General features: G+C 43.5%; 1 protein-coding gene across 3 annotated transcripts in view; it reads left to right on the top strand.

The window, feature by feature from the left end:
* HHAT (hedgehog acyltransferase) overlaps positions 1 to 21,189 on the top strand; it is a 272,872-nt gene that overhangs the window by 241,280 nt on the left and 10,403 nt on the right. Inside the window, exons 12-13 of one of the 3 annotated variants that reach the window (XM_069954815.1) lie at positions 1,376 to 1,534; positions 7,090 to 7,162. The exons of 1 other annotated variant lie outside the window; for it this stretch is intronic. In XM_069954815.1, coding sequence (XP_069810916.1) covers positions 1,376 to 1,485 — 110 coding nt within the window. In that variant the 3' untranslated portion in view covers positions 1,486 to 1,534; positions 7,090 to 7,162. Of the gene's footprint in view, positions 1 to 1,375; positions 1,535 to 7,089; positions 7,362 to 21,189 lie in introns of those variants that run through there. One more of the 3 variants, XM_069954813.1, reaches the window with a different exon arrangement.

The raw sequence follows: 21,189 nt of genomic DNA, 5'->3' as shown, positions 1-21,189 counted from the left end.
TTTTTATTATTGTGAGGTAAGGGATTTTGCCTAAGAATTCTGTACAGCCTGTAATAATATGCTTTCCAGCAGACTGAAAATAGATTTAAGCTGCCTTTCTTTTATTGGAGAGTCCTAACGATCACATATTGTGAATGGCCTGATCCCATCTTATCTATATACTGGTGTCACCTTTCACTGATTGGCTGAGCCTTCCAGCAGGGGTCCCGGGTGAGTCAGGCGGCACATCGCGGACACGGGGGGAGGTGAGGTATGCTTCATTGTTACTCTCTCTCCTGCCACCTGTAAAGTTAGATGAGGCAGCCTTAGGGCTGCATCCATCTTCTCTAGGCTGCGGGAATCAAATGCTGATTATTATTATTTATTTATAAAGCGCTCTTAATTCCAGAGCGCTATACAATAAATATAGGTAACAAGCAAGAACATTACAAGAGCAGAAAAAATTACATGAGGGCAAAAGACATACTGGTACATGGGGGAAGAGGACCCTGCCCGCGAGGGCTTACAATCTATAAGGTACGAGGAGAGAAACAGGAGGTAAAGTGCAGCCAGTCAAGTGTGATGCAGAATTATTATAGGTTGTAGCTGAATTCTGGTATTAATTCTGCTTTCACACTTAAATGGCTCACTTAGATATTGGGTTCGCTCATCTCTACCAATAATCTTCTGTATGTTCCGAACCTTTTTGTTTGGTCTTTATAGACTTTTCAATTGTCCATTAGTCTGGCTCATTGAGTGGACAGTACGTAGCAGTATACAGCTGTAAATACAATGTATACTTGTTTATTGGCTCGCTAGTGTCTTTGTATAAGGAGATAACCAGTTCACCACTGAATAGGAGTAATGACGCAGAACAACAACCAACCTCATTGAGTGATCATTGAGCTCCCGTTGTCTTGCTGAGGTCAGACATGTCACACATGAGTATTCCTGCTATTTAAAGAGTGATTTCCATTATACGTCAATAAACAAAGTTACAGTCATCATTTTCAAATTTGTCTACTATATTATTCTATTTTTTATCTAAATATATGTAAAGTGTAGTTCCAGGAGAAAGACAATGAATTGCCAGAAGCAGTTAGCGCCATTCATTGTGTAGTGGTGGCGGCAGGTAACTGCAGCGCAGAACCCACAGAACTGGATGGCGGCTGCACTGCAGTTACGCAACACTACCACTACACAATGAATGGCGCTAACTACTTCCAGCTGTTTATTATGTATAGTCTGGAACTGCCGAATAGCTCAACAGCGGAGGGTGCCACATGTTGGTACCTTGACACTGTATATAGTCCATCAATGTAAAAAAAAAAAAAACCTTGAACAATTCTATTATCAAATTTTATAGAGGTCAAAACACTATTTTTTGGATTTAAAGGGTACCTATTATTTGATGCCAGCAGAATACACTGTAAGAATCTGTACGCAGTCTGTTCAAGCGTGTGGCGGAGACGGAATTCTTCCGAAAGCGCATTTCAGAAGAACTGAGAAGAAGAATCAGTATTGTCACAGCCTATCCTGCCGCCAGCATGAAATGGTAGGTACCCTTCGAAGGGTTTTATCTAAGATTAGCTGATCATTGGGGAGTACTTTGCTCGGCCATGTTCAATGTTGAACGGTGCTTGAGCATAAGTGCCACCAGACAATTCATCTGGGGGATAAGGGATCTCTTTCCTCTGCACCAGTATGGTTCCCAGTGGTTGGACCAACTAGGTCACTTTTGACCTGGAAATAACCCCTTTAAATCCTTTTTTTCAACAAAATTCTTCTCTAAGTTCTACTAAGGCGCAGGTCTCATTCCTACTTGCAGTCTTTATTGTCTACGTTATTAGTGCTCTAATCTTGCAACTTCCAGACCCCTGTGGATCGACCAAGTAATAACCCTTCCTGAGCCACAAAGAGATAACCCTTCCTGGAACCCCAAGTGATTACCCTTCCTGGGCCACCAAGTGATAGCCCTTCCTGGGCCACCAAGTGATAACCCTTTCTTGGCCACCAAGTGATAGCCCTTTCTTGGCCTCCACGTGATAGCCCTTCCTGGGCCGACAAGTGATAACCCTTCCTGGGCCACCAAGGGATAACCCTTTCTTGGCCACCAAGTAGTAGCCCTTTCTTGGACACCACGTGATAGCCCTTCCTGGGCCACCAAGTGATAACCCTTCCAGGGCCACCAAGTGATAACCCTTCCTGGGCTGCCAAGTGATAACCCTTCCTGGGCCAATAAGTGATAACCCTTCTTAAGCCGCCAAGTGATAACCCTTTCTGGGCCACCAAGTGATAACCCTTCCTTGGCCACCAGTTGATGACCAGAGCGGTTGTCAATTTCTAGATGATTCCTACCTGCAACAAAGCTCTTGTACAAATTGCTCCTCATGTTACAAAAACTTAAGAAAAAACTTTAAGTATCTTCCTGTTCAGCTTCTTATCAATGTCTCATCATGATTTCTGTGAGATCTTATTAAGTAAATCAGCCAAAATCCTACTTGACACGATGCATCTCATACAGTATATAGTTCCCTGGTGCTTGAAGGACTTTTCCATTGGGATGGCCTTCTCCATCATCACTAGAGCGCGGTCTTCATCACGCTGCAGATTTGTCCATCACCGCTCCCTCGGCTTGCCACATGGCTGTAGTTCGGTGTCGGAGTGAATCATCTTTCTTCTATCTCTGCAGACTCTGTGATCTAATCCCATCCAGCAATAACCAGATTTATCCCCATATAAATGTCATACTGCGCACACAAACAAGTTGATCCTACTGATTGATGCCAAATCTGTTTTTCCTAGAATTTATCTGTGTTCAGTACACGGCAGTCGCCAGTCAGTTAAGCCGTAAATAGTATTTACAGCAAATCAGAATGACTCAGCTAAGATGGCGCTCTACTATGTGCAGGGATGCCTATGTTACAGCAGCGTTCTTCAACACTAGTTCCCCTAATGGCTCATGTATTTGCAGCAAATGATCACTTACCCTGCAGCGCCACCACAGGAGAAATTAAGTATTGCACAATGCCAATAAAATCGTTGCAGGGTGTAAAATATAAACTGCCCATAGCAACCAATCACAGCTCTGGTAAAATAAAAAAGGAGCTGTGATTGGTTGCTATGGGCAGTTTACACCAGTGTATATTTTACACCCTTTGATAAATCTGGGCCTGTGACTCCAGCAGAATAGTGAGTGCAGCTCTGGAGTACAATACAGGATGTAACTCAGGATCTGTAATGTAATGTATGTATACAGTGACCCCACCAGCAGAATAGTGAGTGCAGCTCTGGAGTATAATACAGGTACTATAATGCTATAAAGCGACTCGGGACCCACAATCTCTCCCCCCCCCCAAACCGCTTGTACCTTCGTATAGCTACTTTTAATCCAAGATCTGTCCTGGGGTCCATTCGGCAGGTGATGCAGTTATTGTCCTAAAAAACTTGTGTCAAATTGGCGTGACCTAGAGTACCCATGACCTAGGCTTGCACCGCCTCTGTGCTCCTCCTCCCCGCCCTCTTTACCATAAGGAATTCCCTAGGCAGGATTTTTCCTATTCATCACCTGTGTGAACACTGCACATGTGTTGGATCGTTAAAGGACAACTCCCACAAAAATTTTTTTTTGCTCATTTAACACACATTACAAAGTTATATAACTTTGTAATGTGGTTAAATACCCGGCCTGGCCCCCTTCCCCCACTTTCGGACCCCCGACCCCCCACCCCGGAAGTTAAGGAATTTATACATTACCTATTACGATCGTCACGGTCCTCTTCTCCGGGGCGGCATCTGGTGACGACGACGTCAGAGCCGAGGGGCGGTCCGGGTCTTCTTCCTCCTCGGCGTCTTCATGCAAAGTGAATGGGGATGAAAAGGCTGCTGGTGCACATGCGCACCAGCAGCCTTTTCATTGGCTGGAGCGCATCACATGGCTTCCAGCTTGCTCAGCCCTGATTGGCTGAGCTTGCTGGAAGCCATGTGATGCGCTCCAGCCAATGAAAAGGCTGCCGGTGCGCAAGCGCACTGGCAGCCTTTTCCATCCCCTGGACCCGGAAGTTGGAGACATCGCTGGATGGCGGAAGGCTGCGACGGAGAGGCGGACGGCGGGCGAATCGAGTGGCGATCGTCACCGGAGAGATGGTGAGTATGGTGTCTGTGTGTGTCTGTGTTTTTTTTTTTTTTGGGGTCCCGCGGGAGTTGTCCTTTAAGGCACCTGTGCAGTGTTTAGACAAGTGATGGATATTAAAGATGATGCCCAGGGGCGTTCCTAATGGTGATGGAGAGGCAGTGCAAGCCTAGGGCACAGACACTCTAGGCCACGCCAATTTGACACAGGGCTGCAAGTTTAAAAGTAGTTTTTTAGGAGAATAACTGCATCACCTGCCGAAAGGACCCCAGGGCAGATCTGGAATTAAAGGAAGCTATCTGACGTCAGCTGATCGTTGCTGTCATTTGTCTTTCAAAATGTTGAAAGACAAATGACCAGTTTACCAGGGATCTGCTGCCGTGGCTCCGCGGAATAGCGATCACCCGGGCAGTACCCCCGCAGCTCCCCGCGGCCCCCCTGGCTCTCACCCGCTCACTGCCGACGCGTGTAATAGGGGCTTTATATTTGGACCTACATTCTAGTCTACCTTTTTTACCTGAAATTTCTAGATCTGAAACTGCAGTCGCAGAATCCTTTGTGAATATTGCTGGCAGAAGAAATGATCTATAGATCAGCAAAGACTTTCTATAATTAAGCTCCATGACATCAATTCAAATCTTGTAAGAGAGAAGTAATTCATAGTGCGCATTACCTTCTTCTTAGAAGTCACCTTGAGACAACAGAGGATCCGAACCTCGAAACTTTCATCTGCTTAAGGAGGACGGAGTAATGAGCTTAACCAGTCTGTTAAATAATGTAACTTCTGCTTAGCGGCCGGGCGACTGCTGGAGAAGAATGGTTAATAAAGTTGTTTAAAGAAAACCTGCATATTCAATTTAAGGATTAAGGCTTAATATTAGGCAAGTCTATTAAGGAAATGGGGTCATGTTCAGTCCTGAGCTGGAGGGAAAGCCGTACATTTGTATGCAAGACATTGTGCAAGCTAAGGGAATCTATATACTAATATAACTTTAATTATTGTACTGAATCTACCGGAGACGCTCCATCAAATATTCATTATAGAGTTATATAGATATTTGTCTCAGCTGCTTATGTTACTGCCAAAGAAAGATGATGACTACTTTCTATCAGAACAGCGCCACCTTTGTCTGTGTGCGGTACTGCAGCATGAACTGAATTGGGGCCAAGCTGCAAAAACAAACGTAATTTGTGAATAAATGTGGTGCCGTATCTGGGAAAAGGCATCAATCTTTGATGAATTTCATATATCACCTTTCTTGGGCCTGGTGAAGATAGAAGGCTGTTTCCATACCGCGTCATAAATTTATAGTGAATCTCGAGCATGGTTTGGTTCGTCCATGCAGCATTTGATTATCGGTGGCTGAAGAAGTTGGATGCAGTCCTAAGCCTACCTGGAAAACATGGATACAGACATAGGCCATATGTGGTATCCATGTTTTCTTGGACTCCTTTGGGCTCCATCCGACTTCTTTAGCCACCGGGAATGCACGCTCGGGTTTGGAGGAATTACGCTTGAGGTTCACTTATCTCTAATGGAATCCAATTACAATGGCTTGGATTGTAGATAACTACAGTTGAATACCGATGGGATGCCAAGCAGCCGGGGAAGGGGAAGATACAGGTCCCAAGGTCTGCCATAGCTATTAGTCAAGAATGTCCCACCTAAAACTACCAATATACATTAGATATATGTTTGCCAATTGCAGGTGGAGCAGTCAACCATCAAATAAAGGCCCTATTCCACGGAACGATTATCGCCCGTTCATGTCAGCTGATCGTTGCTGTTGTCTGCCTTTCAAACATGTTGAAAAACAAGCGACTGTGATAGCAGCGATCTGCTGCCATCGCTCCGTGGAATAGGAGAGGCGACAGCAGGCCGCCGCTATCCTCTATGTGCTGCCCGGATGATCTAGCGATCACCCGGGCAGCCCCCCCCACGCAGCTCCCCATGGCCCCTCCCCCACTCACTCGTTCGCTGCTGCTGCATGGAGTAGCGGCGGCAGGGAGCGGGAAACGAGGAGCAAACGAGCGCTGTTAGCGCTCGTTTCCTCCTCACTGTCGGCCCGTGGAATAGGGCCTTAAGTACAGAGGCCTCTTGACTCTCTTGAAATGGAAAATGTTAGGGGAGATAAGGATCAAACATGTTGGATTTTGACTGCCCAGTCCTTTGTTTTAAGGGAGATAAGCCACTACTAGAGGAGTTTGGCATTGGCTTTCTTCCATATCCCCATTGAGAGCACATGTATGGGAAGATGGGATGTGTGTATGGTGGGTTGGGAAAGACAACTGTGAACCTAATGAGCATTTGGCCACTAACTATCTTATGTTTGGCCACCAGCCAAAACCTCCTCAAAGGACAAAGAAGCACTGCTTCCATCTGGAAAAAAAAAAGGTTTAGTCTCTGGAGGGGACAAGTCTTCTTTACCATGAGAACAGTGAATCTATGGAACAGTCACCCCAGGGTCAGATCACAGGAAAAACAGTGGAGGGCTTCAAAACCGACTTAGACAAATTCTTAGAATGAAATAACATTAAAGGGGTTTTCCGGATAGGTAAAATATATGATGAATCATTTCCCCTCCTAGAGACTAACAATTCATTCCATACATGTCATTACCTTATCTGTCTCCTTCCCTTAGTTTTGAGCTGCTGCTTTCTGCTAAAGACATAGAAAACTGTGTGAGAGCTGTTGAGTCTGTCTTTGCTCTCAACCCCCTCCTCCACCCTCCCTTCCAGGTGGCTGATGTAAATAAACTGCAACTTTGTAGCTTCTTTGTAATTTTGGAAGGGTTAATCTGAGGTCAGGTTGCTGATGAACTCACTGTGATTAATCCTTCCAGCATTACAAAGTTGCTACAATATTGCAGATAGGGACTTGATCAGCCGTCTCCGAAGGGAGGGGGGAGGAGGGGGTTAAGAGCAGAGACGGACTCAGCAGCTCTACATTGATGACTGATCATTCTGTGGTTTTGCAGGTTGGCCCTGGATTCCTCTCGTGATATTCGGCTGTCTTTACTGCTTTGCTCAGGTGGGAATCGAATGGAGTCAGTTTTTGTACTCTAGACATAAAGTCAAGTTTCCGCTCTGTTCAAGAACTTTGTCAGGCAAGTGATGACTTCATAACATACAAGTCACTGGATCTTCAAGAAGACGAGCGATGAACCATGGAACCATGAAGTTCCATCTATAGTGTACAGATTTTTTTTCTTTTTCATAATAAAATTATTTACTTTTTTATTATTCTTAATTGCTTCTTCACCTTTTTCTTGCTTAATTTTAGCCCTTATATAATGAAAACTTTGGTGGCCATCTCAAAAGAGTTATCATTGTTGAGCTTATATTATGTGGAGCACATCTTCAGCCACAACACTGTCATAAAATTTTTATTGCAGAAATCAATAGTACAGGCGATTTTAAGAAACGTTGTAATTGGGTTTATTAGCTGAAAAATGAATTTTTATCATGAAAAAGAAGTTTGAAGCTCTCCCCCCCTGTCTTTATGGTTTTCCAAAGGAGAGAGAAAGTAAAAGCAGCAAAACAGGAAAACAAAGAGTTAATTTACATTCACATTGCAGGCTCTCTCCTCTGACAGTCACCACTGACCTCTCTGACCTCTGAATAGGGCTCTGATTAGCTCCCCCCGAGCAATCCTTTGTTCTTGGCTCTCTGCTGACAGATCCGACTGATGAAAAAACAGTCCAGATTTCCTGATTCTGAGCAGTGGATGACAGAAAGGAGAGGAGGGGGGACCTGGGAAAAGGCTTTTTACATGCAGATAATGGCAGATTTGGCTAATAAACCCAATTACAAAGTTTCTTAAAATCGCCTGGACTATTGATTTCTGCAAAAAAAAATTTAACAACAGTGACTCATTAAGGAAATAAAATCAAAATTAAATAAAATCAAAATTAAATAAAATTTTAAATCAACTGTTGTCAGAAAATTATACAGATTTGTAAATGACTTCTATTTAAATATCTCAATTCTTCCAGTACTTATAAGCTGCTGTATGCCCTGCAGGATGTGGTTTATTCTTTCCAGTCTGACGCAGTGCTCTCTGCTGCCACCTCTGTCCATGTCAGGAACTGCTCAGAGCACACCAGTATTCTCCAGGATTTACCCCTTTAATATTGTGCTGGCATGTTGCCAATGTCTCTAATAAGATAATATTCTTCTACATTATAGAAATATTCACTTTCAGAAAGTTATTATATAAAGTTTACCAACCAAACAATGCAAACCATTACCAATGTCATCAGCATGCCTCTTCTATTAAATATCGTCAGGGAAAAAAGTGAATCCATTATTAAAGTTCTCTGTGAGCAAACAAGCAGCTCAGCTTTGCTGAGAATATAATGTGTACATCTCTGACATTTACATACATTCACTTTATAAAAGCAATACACAGTCTATCTGATCGCTGCGCTCCCTGTGAAGAGGCCGCCAGTAACCTTATAATAACAGATAACGTTCTCCAGGTACAAAGCGAACCCGGCCGATAACGTATAAAGACTGCAGATATAAAGGTAGGAAGAGGAGGGGATCCTGTCACCCCAAACCTGAAATTACATCTTGTATAGGATTAGGAAAACATGGCGCCACATCTGTTCATAGGTTGTGTCTAGCATTGCCGCCCAGTCCGCTAAAGTGAATGGGGATCAGCTGCAATATAACAGCGCTTCTCAAACTGTGAGTAGCTGGCCCCTGGTGAGGCGCAGCTTACAGTACGGTGAGGCACAGGGTCCCTGCTTGTGCCCGACATCAGCGCACAACAGATGGAACGGTGGGCTAAGGAGACAGGAGTGCTGCACTGTGGTTCTGGTTTACAGATGGAGCAGTATGTATAAGTGCAGTGTGATGTTGGTTTTATACAGGTGGAGCAGTGTGTTTTGATGCAGTGTGCTGTTGGTATATACAGGTGGAGGAAGTATTTATTTGTGCAGTGTAGATTGGCTTATACAGATGGAACAATATGTATTGTTGCAGTGTGGTGTTGGGTTATACAGCTGGAGCAGTATGTATTGGTGCAATTTGGTGCTGATTATCTGGGACTATATGTGCACTGCATGGCAGTATCTGGCGCTGCATAGTAGTATGTATTTGTCATAAGACATGGATTGCCAGGTGAGGCCTTAGAACAAAAAGTTTGAGAAGCCCTTGAATATAATATACAACCTATGGACATGTGTGGTGCTGTTTTGGTTTCAAGCAGCCACATTTTTATAATCCTGTACAGCCCACTTTAAGTCCTGAACTTTGTGGTCATGTAGACAAAAGGAACAGTTAAAATAACACTGGAAAGCCGTGTTCTTGACTCTGTACATTGGTGCAAGAAGTTCCTATAAATAATGTCTTAATGTATAAATAGTGTCTTTTTTCAACCGTATTAACTATGTAACTATGTAATACAAGTAAGCAGCCACAAAGGGGTGTGGTCTATCTAAGAGGGGGAGGATTTTAGATGCTCCTGGGTGGTCCCAAGGCATAGATTAAATAGGCACTGTCACGTGAAAGAACTTTTGATGTGTCAAAAAGTTTAATCAGTCAGGGTGTGGATGTTCAGATTCTGACTGATCACTAGAACAAGCTGGGAAAACCGGTGAAATTTTTTATTTAAGTATTGTATTGCCCCCCAAAAGTTATACAAATCACCAATATACACTTATTACGGGAAATGCACATAGAGTGCCTTTTTCCCCGCACTTACTACTGCATCAAGGCTTCTCTTCCTGGATAAAATGGTGATGTCACTTCCTGGATAGCATGGTGATGTCACTTCCTGGATAACATAGTGATATAACTTCCTGGATAAAATGGTGATGTCACTTCCTGGATAACATGGTGATGTCACGACCCGACTCCCAGAGCTGTGCAGGCTGTGGCTGCTGGAGAGGATGATAGCAGAGGGATGCTCAGTGTCCCTCCAGTGCCCTGTGTCCCTCAGTGTCCCTCTGCCATCATCCTCTCCAGCAGCCACAGCCGCACAGCTCTGGGAGTCGGGTCGTGACATCACCATGTTATCCAGGAAGTGACATCACCATTTTATCCAGGAAGTGACATCACCATGTTTATCCAGGAAGTGACATCACCATGTTATCCAGGAAGTGACATCACCATGTTATCCAGGAAGTGACATCACCATGTTATCCACGAATTGAAGCCTTGATGCAATAGTAAGTGCAGGGAAAAAGCACTTTATAAGCATTTCCCATAATAAGTGTATATTGGGGATTTGTATAACATTTGGGCGGCAGTACAATACTTTAATAAAAATTTTCGCTGGACTTCTTCTTTAAACGCTTGCTCTCCCAGCCCTGTGCTACATGACTAGTGGACTCTTAATTTTTTGACAGGTGTCCTTGAATAATGTTGGCAACTATGTGTAAGTACCTGTTTATACTGTACGTCGTATAGATCAGGTAGATATGGGGTAGGGAACCTTTGCAAAACTACGACTCCCATCATGCCTGGACAGCCAAAGCTTTAGCTGGAGAGCCAAGGTTCCCTACCGCTGTAGTAGATACACAACGACATGGTATAAAGACGCCAGGTACAGTTTCTAATTTATTTCACTGTGTACAGAAATATTAATTTCTTTGGGAAATATCTAATCCCATCATAGACATTTCAGCTGTGAAGATTCTGATGGTGTTCCATCAATTATTTGCTGTATCTGTACGACTCTCCATTGATTTCTTTTGGGACGCATTAACCAGCCATTGTGTAAGTTATTATACATGGATTCTGCATATATGTTCTTACATCATAGTTACTGTACATAATCACTGAGCAGGCTAATGAGACTGTGCTGGCTGGATTTCATTGTATTTCTATGGGAATATATAGGGAGGGATGTTATCATAGGATTGCTAGGTTATGAAGAATTAAAGGGGGACTCTAGAGAATTTTTTATTTTTTTCAAATCAACTGTTCTCAGATTATACAGATTTATAAATTACTTTGATTTAAAAATCTTAAAAGGGGAACTATTAGCAGGTTAAACAAATCTAGTTCTCTATTGCTCCCAGGACGCTGAGGATGAAGGTGTGTCTCTTACCTTCATCTCTTACCTTCATCCTCGGCACACGCCTTCCACCTGTCACATTCTTACCGGGGCAAGATTTCTCCTTTAAATTTGTCTAACTTGCTGAAAATTCCCCTTCAAGTCTTCCAGCACTTATCAGCTGATGAATGTTCTGCAGGAAGTGGTGTATTCTTTCCAATCTGACACAGTGCTCTCTGCTGCCACCTCTGTCTATGTCAGGAACTGTCCGGAGTAGCAGCAAATTCCCATAGAAAACCTCTCCTGCTCTGAACCGTTCATAACATGGACAGAGGTGGCAGCAGAGAGCACTGTGTCAGACTGGAAAGAATACACCAATTCCTGCAGGACATACAGCAGCTGATAAGTACTGGAAGACTTGATTTTTTTTTTTTAAATAGCATTTTGTTCCTCTGGAGTACCCTTTTAATCACGGGCATTGTCTCCAGTACTCCTGTTAATTGGCAGATAACTTGCGTAGACACAATATTATAGTTTTATTTAAGGCCTGTTTGGTGTAGCAATCTGTACCCTGTATGCTATATATGAGGTGAATACAGATGGGATGGTACCACATAGGGCTTCATCCATCATTAGGCCCCGTCCTTACTTGCGCCATGTTGCAAGACGAGCAGTGGTCACTGATGATGTCACATTGGCTGGAAATTGAGATTTCATTTTACCCAACACTCACTGCCTAAGGGTATGTGCACACTACGGAATCCCGTCGGAAAAGGAGTCTGGCAGCTGCGCACGTCTCCGCCTGTGCCATAAGACCAAAATCTATGGGACTTCTCCAAGAAAATTGCATATATATATATATATATATATATATATATTGTATGATGGACTGTATAAGGGGGTGTTCTTCATATGGGGGTGCCCTTGCTGTGTTCCCCCAGTTATTATATATTGGTCAGTAACCTCTGATCTCACCCTTTGGCTGTATCTGTTACTGTGTGTATGGAGGTGTTCGCCCGTTTTATGTTTTTTATTTGATGATATTTTTTCCATGGTTGTCAACAGAGGAAAAGACCAGGTTGTAATTCTAAAAACCTGCAGCATCCACTAAAACCATGAAATGTACGAGTGTAGAGGGAACGTCATATATTCTCGTTCTCTTTTATCGCCCATGTAGGAGCTGTGATAGGTGTTCTTGACTGAAGTGATCTCTAACTTTTTCTATATATTATACTTGTATCCCATATACTGTATACACATCCATCAGCCATGACATCAAAACCACCTGCCCAATACTGAGCAGGTGCCTCTTCTGCTGCCCGCACAGTTCTGACCCCTCATGGACTCTTAAAGTGTCATTGTTGTTTAAAAAGTTTTCAGAAATCAATAGTACAGGCGATTTTAAGAAACTTTGCAATTGGGTTTATTAGCTGAAAAATGCATTTTTATCATGAAAAATCAGTTTGAAGCTCTCCCCCCTGTCTTCATTGTTCTCTTATGGAGAGGGGAGGGGTGGAGGGAGATGAGGCACCAATACAGGACAACAAAAAGTTAATTTAAAACTACATCACCGGACTATCTCCTCTGAAGTGAGAGTCTGACCTCTGAATACGGCTTTCACACAGCTCCCACTGTGTAATCCTTTGTTCTCTGCTCTCCGCTGCCGACTAATCTCCCTCCTCCCCCCTCCCCTCTCCATAGGTTACACAGGGCCCGACTGATGTGAAAGAGTCGAGATTTCGTGATAATGAGCAGTGAATGAGAGAGAGAAGGGGGGATCTGGGGAAAGTCTTTTTGAATGCAGATAATGGCAGATTTGCCTAATAAACCAAATTACATAGTTTTTAAAATCGCCTGGATTATTGATTTCTGAAAAAAATAAAAATAAAATGACAGTGACACTTTAAGGTGTCAATAATGAATAGACTTAACCATAAACCAAGCCCTGGGGTGAGCCCTGGGGTCTCTTAAGGCCCTGTTACACAGAGTGATAACCTGTCCAATCAGGCCGATTGCTCCATGTAATAAAGACAATGATCAGCTGAAGAATTGATCAGCGGCTGATCGTTGTCTCTTAACCTGCTGAACAATCAGACTGACAACTGTTGAATAAAATTTATACTTACCTGTCCATGCTTCCCGGTGTCTTCTGGGCTGCTGCCCGCTCCCACAGGGAACTTCAGAGCCGCTCTCTGAAGTGACAGGCCGCTCAGCCAATCACTGGCCGAGACAGGACAGCACTGCGGGCAGTGATTGGCTGAGCAGCCTATCATTTCAGAAAGGGGTTCTGAAGTCCCAGCAACAGTTGCAGGCAGAAGCCAGGAAGACAGCGGGAAGCTTGCAGAAGCATCGGGGAGCGTGGACAGGTAGGTAAAAATTTATTATTTTATTAAATGCAAAAGCTGTACGGACATCGCTAACGATATATACACACGAGTATATACAGCCCTTGCTGCATGATAGTTGAGCCGTGTAATGGCTCGGCAAGTGAGTGGCGGTCTAGCAGATTAGAGCTCGTTTATCTGTAGCTTTTGGTCTTTCTAGTCCCGCTCCCTCCCATCTCCCTCCTCAACCCTTTCCTCTTTGCATGGGCAGCATGTGATCTGATCTCTCAGTGAGCCACTAGTCTATCTTACAAACACAGGACAGAACTGGGCTGGGTTTTTTTTGTATCGGATTTGTTCTTCTAACACATCCTAAAGATAATTAATGGGATCTGGGGAATTTGGTGGACAAGTCAACACCTTGGGAGATAGTAACCACCACATACACCCCACAAGAACTGTCGTTCTGGAGATCCTCTGACCCAGTCATCTAGACCGCTAACTGGTCATTGCCAAGGAGATCCTTATGATTGTCAATTTTTTCTTATTTTTAGGCAGTTGTTTTACTAGTATGGATGATGAGTGTGCGCATATACATTGGGGGATATATATATATATATATATATATATATATATATATATATATATATATATATATACTGTATACTAAGTCACTGTATCAGTTTCAAGGTATCAGAGTGCTGATGTTTTTCTAGTTGACGCTTTGTGTCTTCGAATACAGTTGCTGGTATTACATGTTGAAATTGATTGTGCAGCTAACGTCACTTTTTATGATATTACACCGAGCTGTGTCCTTCAGATGTTTCATGGACACATAAGTTAATCTCTCTAATTCATTTATACATTCTCTCGACACACAATACAGTTGAAGGTCTGTAAAGGGCTTGACGTCTTATGACCCAAGGTTGTCTTAGATGCGTGTGAGCTAGAATGCTGATGAAGTCTGTAGACATTCATGTATATAACAGACATATAACCTTATGGGTGGCATATCGTAAAAATATTATAAAAACTACTATCCATGCACAGATCAGTGAATCAATTCAGTATGTGTCAAATTCTTTCTGATTTTGAAAATCCAGCGATTCTACAAATCCAAAACTTTTGAGATTAATTGCAGACAAATCTCTTAAAGCTGCAGAGCTGCAGAGAAGGGGTTAATACTATAGGGGGAGCTTCACAGATGGGTTAATACTATAGAATGACAGCATAGAGGGGGTTAATACTATGGGGGTTTAATACTCTGTGGACTGCACAGAGGGGTTAATATTATGGGGGAGAGCTGCACATACAATAGGGGTTAATACAGCTATCTGTGCCCCCTAAAGGGGGAGCTGCACAATGGCGGTTTACACTATGGATGAGCTGCACAGAGTGGGTAAATAATATAGGGGCTGAACAGAGGGTTTAATACCACTGCCTGTGTCCCCTAAAAGGGGAACCGCACAGAAGGGGTTATTACTATGGGAAGACTGCACAGTGAGGGTTAATATTATTATTATTTTATAAAGCGCCCTTAATTTAAAGGACAACTCCCGCGGGACCCCCCCCCAAAAAAAAAACACAGACACACACAGACACCATACTCACCATCCCTCCGGTAACGATCGCCACTCCATTCGCCCGCCGTCCGCCTCACCGTCACCGCCGTCCACCGTCCAGCGATGTCTCTGATTTCCGGGTCCTGGGGATGGAAAAGGCTGCCAGTGCGCTTGCGCACCGGCAGCCTTTTCATTGGCTGGAGCGCATCACATGGCTTCCAGCAACCTCAGCCAATCAGGGCTGACAAAGCTGGAAGCCATGTGATGCGCTCCAGCCAATGAAAAGGCTGCTGGTGCGCATGTGCACCAGCAGCCTTTTCCGTCCCATTCACTCTCTATGAAGACGCCGAGGAGGAAGAAGACCCGGACCGCCCCCCGGCTCTGACGTCGTCGTCACCAGATGCCGCCCGGGAGAAGAGGACCGTGACGATCGTAATAGGTAATGTATATATTCTTTAACTTCCGGGCGGGGGGGTCGGGGGTCCGAAAGTGGGGGAAGGGGGCCAGACCGGGTATTTAACCACATTACAAAGTTATATAACTTTGTAATGTGTGTTAAATAAGCTAAAAAAAAATTTCGTGGGAGTTGTCCTTTAAGAGCGCCATACAAGCGATAGGGGTAACAAACAGGAACATTACAAGATCAAAAACACATTACATGAAGGTAAATGTCAGACTAGGACATGAGGAGAGAGGACCCTGCCCGCGAGTAAGGATGAGGGAACCGTCAGACTTTTGGTCCGACGGCATCTTCGCTCAATTGCTATGCCTGCGATGCCTGCGATCCCGGGTGCATAGTTGCGCTCCCGGGAATCTGCGTCCGGGATCTTCCAGGGAATTCAAGATACATTCCATGTACCTTGAATTCCCTGGAAGATCCCGGACGCAGATTCCCGGGAGCGCAACTATGCACCCGGGATCGCAGGCATTGCACTGGAGTGAGTGGCTTTCGGACCGAAACTCCCAAAGTTCCGCTCATCTCTACCCACGAGGGCTTACACTTTATTAGGGGAGCTGCACATAGAGGGTTAATACCATTAGGGGAATGCACAGCCAGGCTGATTGCTATACAGGGCTGCACAGAGGAAATAATAATGGAGGACCAACCAGAGTGGGATAATACTATAGGAGAGCTGCACAGAAGGGGTTAATACCGTAGAAATTCTGTACAGAGGGGCTGCGGGCTGCTGCTCTGCTATCATACGTAGCTGTATTATACGAAGCTGCTCACCATTCCCACGGGAATTTATAGGCTCCTGTACTGTGTCAGAGCCCTCCTGCAATGTAATACAGGTGCATGTGCTGTGTGCAGGGACTTTAAGGCAAAGTGGGCAAGGCATGGTATTGCATTATATAGGAGGCAGTGTATACTGTAGGTCATGTACACTTGTGTATGGGTATGTATAGTGTAAAGTTATGTTGTGGTATAAGGTTTGTATTATATGGGGGCATGTAGATTAACTGTATCTGTGTGCATTGCATACACATGGGGGGAGCACATACAGACATTGGGCAGTGCACTGGATAGTAACATGATATGCCTTATAAATTCATATATTGTACATACCACTATCTAGTCTAGGCAAAGGTTAGACTATTGACCATGTATGTATAGTTTAGAGTTATAGGATATGTTAAAAGGCAATGATCAGTCAACTGATCGTTGTCTTGAAGCATATTTTTAAAGAACGTTCAGCATAGCGATAGTCTGCTTACCACTGCTACGTCAATCCGACAATCTTTAGATACTCTGTGTGAACAGCCTCTTAGCCTTAGTCAGCAGTAAGACGAGGATGGACTGTGGCTGCTGGCATTGATCACTGTGTGGGAAAAGAGTGATTGTAATATGGCAGGTCACCCTCAACCATAATTTTTGTCTGGGGCCTCCACCAACCTTAATCCAGCCCAATATGCTGCTTGGTGTTGCTGGTAGAGATATTCCTCTGTAATACATTCAGTTTAGCCTCTGCTGTAAAAGATTCCCAGAGACTCGGAGATCTGAGGTCTAGTGTCCTGAGGTACATTTTTACAGTTATGTTGTGGCACAGTCCTACATGAAGGACTTATGAAAAAAGATAGGTGTGAGTGTTGCAAGAGAGTCCTGCAGGACTGTTACCTCTTCTGACTTGCCAAATTTTTCCTGTCTTCATTAGGATTATATACTTGAAATAGAGACAGGTGCTTGAAGTAGAACTTCCCTCTCAGCATGAAATGTAGTCTTGGATAAAAGTCCCTGACTAGAGATGAGTAACTTGCTGAACGTTCCGGTTCTCATGAACCCTAATGATTGGCATTTGAATCTTGCTGCCTAGAGAAAGTGGATGAGCCACAGGCTGTATCTAGAAATGAGTGAAGCAAATACGGCAAATAAAAATTTGCTGGAAATCACGTTGTCAATTCGCTTTGTTCTGCAAATTAAATTCACGCTGAATTGTTAGGAAAATTTGCAAAAAAAAAGGTGGCCGCACATACTGTCTGGAGCATCGCTGGATGGGAGAAAGCGCCCGTCCAATCAGCTGCAGGCCCCTCTGTGATGTCAGCACCTCCCCGTCTATATAAGGAGTAGAGAGCAGGATGGCAGCAGACAGAGCAGAGCAGGGAGAGACTAACAGAGCGATACGGGGATAGAGAGCAGAGGAATGTAGTGACTGGCTGATTGACTTCTTTTTTTTTTTTAATTGTGATTTTCCAATTTTTTACACTTTTACAACAACATGCTGTAACAAATTCCCCCTTCTGTAATAGTCCCAGTATTGTAGCTACTAAAGTTTTGGCTGTTTTAATGAAATTTTTTCGAGAATCTTAACGAGTTTGACCAAAAATTCGCAAAGCTCGTGAAACAAATTTCTGGCTGCTTCGCCCATCTCTAGTTGTATCCGTGTTCCAGGCAGCGGGATTCAAATGTTGATCATTCAGAATTGTACAAATCCGAACTTCCAGCAAGTTCGCTCATCTCTATTTCTGACTTCAGACAATGTCATGATTCGGTAGGCAGAGAAGGCAGCTGCGTAAGGTGTCGAGAAATTCGAGAAAACGAGACACTCTTCTATTTACAGAGCAAAGCCAAATGTGGAGTTTATTAGAGAGTTATCTGACAACTGCCAGGGTAAAAGGATTGCAGTGAAGAAAAAAAGACTAGTCAGGTCCTGGCACCACATGAAGTGCGGAGCGGCAATGATCCCGCTGCCTCCGTACAGAGTCTGTGCACATCGCTCTGCTGCGGGTTACCAGTTCTCATTTCGGCACAGTGTTTGCCCTATTTCTGCTTTTAATCTAATTCTACTCCGTAAAGCTCTCCTATGGGACGTAAATAACCGAGCTCCTAAAGCTGCCAGCTATTCAACGTTACTTTTCCGGTTAAATACGAGGACGATGGGGAATTCATGGGCATTTCACGTATTTTTAAAAACAAATCCCAGTGGTTAACAGATGTTCTTGTTTCTTACGTACAATACACCGAGCGGGAGAATCGAGATTATTGATTGCACGGCGGCCGCTATGGAGCAGATACACAGCCGCCGCTTCTCAATTTATTTCCTGAGCCATCGCCAGGCACAGTATTAATGGTGGAAGTATAGTGTGACTTGGCAGCAGGAAGCAGCGGCATTTCCACTGATAGATCACTCCTCGAAATGAAGAGTCATTATTGCCCCATTAATCAACCCTAACAGCATCCCAGGAACTCATTACCATGGGAGGACTTCCAACATGGCGCACCGAGCCACCGGATCATGTAAGGGATTCTGAGAACATAGGGTTAGCTATTGATTAGCATTATCTATTATACGACTCCTCTATCCAGGATCAGATGGGTGCTGGGTCATCTGGGGAATCTCAGCTAGTCGTATAAGAGAGCTGATGGCCAAATGTTATTTCTCTAGATTCCCTCCATATACACTTGGCTCCGCTGGAGGGGTACCTCCCAAAAGCAGGGGGATCAAACCGTTAAAGGGGTTGTCCAGCGAAAATCTTTTTCTTTCAAATCAACTGATATCAGAAAGTTATATATGTTCTAAAGCCCCCGGCCCCGATTCAGCCATAGGCTATGTTCACACTGCCATCGGCAACAACGGCCGTACTTTGTACGCGTGGAGTAGCCTCATGTTCTTCTATGAGATCCCGGCCGGAGTGTATACACATAGTATACGCTCTATCCGGGATCCTTTGCGGCGCTGCAAAGAACTGATATGTCAGTTTTCTGCGGCCGCAATTCAGTGAATTGCGGCCTTAGGAAACCCTGTCAGTTCACACAATGAAGCGAGCGGTTCCGGACGCTTGCTTCATTGTGTGCTATGAGAGTTCTAATGCGGGTGCGCATCAGGACACTGCGAATGAAGTACCGGCCGGGATGATCTTTGCAGAGTCACAAAACAGCTGGTCTCTTACGCCATGTGAACATGGCCATATACTGTATAACTACCTTAAAAAAGACAAAAACAACAGTCTTCTAGACATTTTTAATATAGACCAAAGTTCTGACTCCATAATAGACCCAGACTCGGACAGAGGTGGCAGTAGAGAGCACTGTGTCGGACTGGAAATAATACACCACTTCCTGCAGGACATATAGCAGCTGATAAGTACTGGAAGACTGGAGATTTTTAAATAGAATATTGTCTGAAACCAGTTGATTTAAAAAAGGTTTTCGCCGGAGTACCCCTTTAATGGCCACACGTTTGAATAAAGAATTACATAACTCTCATGTAGTAAGGTAACCTAGTCATGGGTCCATATACCCAACATGATATATAAACGGAGGTGAGACAATCCGTGTAATCTATCCTGCATGCAGAGGGTGAACTTTCCACGGACCCTTTCCATAATTCTCTTTTTCTGATTTTCTTATTATTTTGCCCTATTTTGCCTTTAAAGCGGCAGACATAGCTGGCAGCGGCTCATATACCACTGGAGCTTCTACTATGATTATTACATGATATTTTGGTGACAAACCGCGCTGCCCTGAAAAATGCAATTTCACGGCCAAATGCACTTAATTCCGTTACGTGAAATATCTGTTACTTACACCTCTCATAGGCGAGGAGAAGCCGCATGAATATTCCAGATGATACATACTGTCCGTGGTGACGGAATTAATGTCTCTACATTCCCTTTGCGGAATACAGATATAGATGTTATGTCTTTGCCCTATGTTAGTGTCATAGTAATACTGTGCGTGCGGCCGTACTGTACATAGTCACATTATTCACCAGAAAGTAAATCTGCCCATTACTGACAAGTCATGAAACAATCTGCTCAGCCAGCTATGAACCAATATCCCTGGTTTTCGTAGACCCGACCCTTCCTTGCCGTTCTGGTGCAATGCTTAAAGTGTCACTGTCGTACTTTTTTTTTTTTTTCCAGAAATCAATAGTCCAGGCGATTTTAAGAAACTTTGTAATTGGGTTTATTACGCAAATATGTCATTATCTGCATTCACAAAGACTTTCCCCAGGTCCCCCCCCCCTCCTCTCTCTCTCATCCACTGCTCATTATCAGGAAATCTCGACTCTTTTACATCAGACGAGCCCTGTCTGTTCTATGGAGAGGGGAGGAGGGAGATTTTTCGGCTAATAAACCCAATTACAACGTTTCATAAAATCACCTGTACTATTGATTTCTGCAAAAAAACGTTAACATCATAGTGTACGACACCATGTAAGCGTCAAGTTCTTTGTGGGCCACTGCTGCCACTTGCCTCCTCTCTCCTGCCCGCAGGGTTGTCATTGTTGCCGCAGTGGCCCACCAAAACTTGTGGCCCATACAGCCAGGGCAAATAACATGGTAACTAATGTAACACAATGGAAGACAATAGAAAACACACATAGGAAATCTATTTGGGGAGTTTTGTGACAGGATGAAATAATAAGTTACATGAATTGATTATAACATTGATATATTTTTTATATGATATGATTGATATAATTAGAAAATTGATTTTTAAAATATAAAATTATATTTCATACCCTAATAGCCCAATATTAAAAAGTAGGCATAAAAATAGTAATATAAAACAAAATTTAACATATTGAAATTAAACTTAAAAATAAAAACTTCAATAAAAAAAAATAAGAAAAAGAAAATAACTTAAAGGAGTTGTTCACCAATTTTATTTTATTTAACCCCTTAAGGTCAAAGCCAATTTTCGTTTTTGCACTTTTGCTTTTTCCATTTTATGTTTAAAAGTCC

This window comes from Dendropsophus ebraccatus, chromosome 15, assembly GCF_027789765.1.
Source record: "Dendropsophus ebraccatus isolate aDenEbr1 chromosome 15, aDenEbr1.pat, whole genome shotgun sequence".
NCBI lineage: Eukaryota > Metazoa > Chordata > Amphibia > Anura > Hylidae > Dendropsophus > Dendropsophus ebraccatus.
The sequence above is the reverse complement of the archived record's forward strand: the minus strand, read 5'-3'. Positions and strand labels throughout refer to the sequence as shown.